Here is a 2024-nt window from a genome sequence, read left to right as displayed (position 1 = left end):
AGCCCTGATAGGGAGTTAAATTCTGCCGCAGTGTTAGGTAGCATTGACAGATTGGTAGAAGGCTGTTTATACTTAGACAAAGGCCCTCCGCCATCAACCTTACTCCAAAACCCAGCATAGTAGTAATTGTATTCGCAAACATACAACGTGTCTAAGTTAATGCCCAGAATAACTCCTTATCGAAGTACTTATTCAATGAATACTCGGAACTGTACACTGTGCTGTTTTGAGCTGTCAACGTCTTATTTGCGATGTCACCAAAGCGAGGAGCAATGTCAACTAAGGCACGAATACGATGGAGGGGAAGAATGTCGCCAATTATTCTTTGATCTGCCCTCTTTGCCCTTTTCAGGATATACAGGGAGGAATATGGATTGGGAAATGGTCCTTTAGCAGTTCTTGAACCAGATATTGATTGATTAACCTGGGGCACAATATCAAAACGCTGAACGTAAGCCAAAAACTGATCTGGGATATGCTGCATTGCCAGAGTTGGGACAATACGAAACACCACTCGGACATCGACAACAATGTGACCTAAATAATTGACTGTTCAGAACATCGTTCTATATACAGGCTGAAGGAATCAATAAATACCTTTGAGGCCGCTCTGAGGCCATTTTTCAGCAGGATCGACATTTGCTATAACAGAATCATAGTGGCCTAGTGGCCACTCAGGAGATGGTGGGTACGCGTTGACTGTGTGGGCGGCCAAAACGCCATGAGGTGCATGGTATTCTTTTGTTTGAATTCGGAGCTGGTTCCAGACTTCAAGATAAAGAAAGGGAAGAGCGCACGTGTCGCCTGACAATCGTCGGCCTCCAATAAGAGTGGTAGAAGACTCCTCTGTCTGCGAGATTCTTTGTCCATAGTCCCCTAAGGCAGGTCGGAGATCCGGAAGGTTGAACAAAGTCGCAACATCATCGACAAGCATGCGTTTGAAGCTGGGATCACGGGTCAGATGGAAAGTAGAATTTGGTGAGGATTGGTGTGTTCTGTGAGGGTGGGGAGCATTCGGAATCTGACCAAGCTTAAGTTGAGACGCAATCTTGAAATAATCTACTGTGGGGCGTGTGGAGCCAATGAGTGGTGATACAAAGTCTACATTGGCGAGAAGGTCAGCGGTGGTACTGATATTGAAGTGACTTTGTTCTCCGAGTTTGTCAACAAAGGTGTCTGGATCTGGAATAACATTGTCGCCTCGAAATCGAAAGTCCAGTTTAGACTCGCGAATACCTGTAGCCAGATCAAAATCACGTAGCTTGTCCAAGCGGTCAAGGTAACGACATATCTGTGGTTCATGGTTTTGGTTGTTGGCAGATTTTGTAGGATCTTTGACAACCTCAATGTGAGCATGCTCTGTAGTATCAGCAGACCACTGAATTGCAACCCCGTTTAACTGAATATTGGCAACGACACTTTGAAGGAACTCCAGCTTGGGTATGTACCAGTTTAAGATTGCCTTTTTCTTTCCTCGCCGGGCTCCAGCATCCAGAATGGCTTGCTTATACAAGTGGAAGTCGTGAAGAGCCTTTTGAATCTGATCACAGGTGGCTTCGTTAATGACTTTTGCTTGCGCCAAATAACGGAAGTCGAGAAGTGCGCGGATAGCTCCAATGAACATTGGAGGAACACCTTGAGATAGAACAGACACAATGTATCTTTGAACGTCGCGATGCTCCCTGCCAGTCACTTGTTTCAACTTTGATATTCCCTCTTTGAAGTGTCGAAAGCCGGTATGTGGCTTCAGAACTGAAAACCGAAAATCAATTTCCTGGCCATTCTCCCCAAGTGCGGTGATACACCATTTGACATCATGATCCCAGAATTGTTTGTGCCAGTGATGAAGAGGCTCCGGAGTAAGAAATACAGATGGATCAGAAAGGGGGTAGTCTCGCCAAAATGGGCGATGAACACCGTTGAGGTGAAATTTCTCCTTCGATTCTTTCATATAAGACTCCAAGCTCCATGGGTTTACAGTCGATTCTAAGGCCATCAGTTGCGCAAGTGTTGTGGAAGCTGTT

General features: G+C 45.5%; 1 protein-coding gene across 1 annotated transcript; it reads right to left on the bottom strand.

The window, feature by feature from the left end:
- Positions 1-151: 151 nt before the first annotated feature.
- Positions 152-1624, bottom strand: LACBIDRAFT_332836 (uncharacterized protein; the record flags this gene model as incomplete). Its single annotated transcript, XM_001887334.1, has 2 exons — positions 152-537; positions 598-1624. The coding sequence occupies 2 exons, from the start codon at positions 1622-1624 to the stop codon at positions 152-154; spliced, it is 1413 nt and encodes a 470-aa protein (XP_001887369.1).
- Between the last annotated feature and the right edge of the window lie 400 nt (positions 1625-2024).

Source organism: Laccaria bicolor, genomic scaffold (genome assembly GCF_000143565.1).
Source record: "Laccaria bicolor S238N-H82 LACBIscaffold_44 genomic scaffold, whole genome shotgun sequence".
NCBI classification, from domain to species: Eukaryota; Fungi; Basidiomycota; class Agaricomycetes; order Agaricales; family Hydnangiaceae; genus Laccaria; species Laccaria bicolor.
The sequence above is the reverse complement of the archived record's forward strand: the minus strand, read 5'-3'. Positions and strand labels throughout refer to the sequence as shown.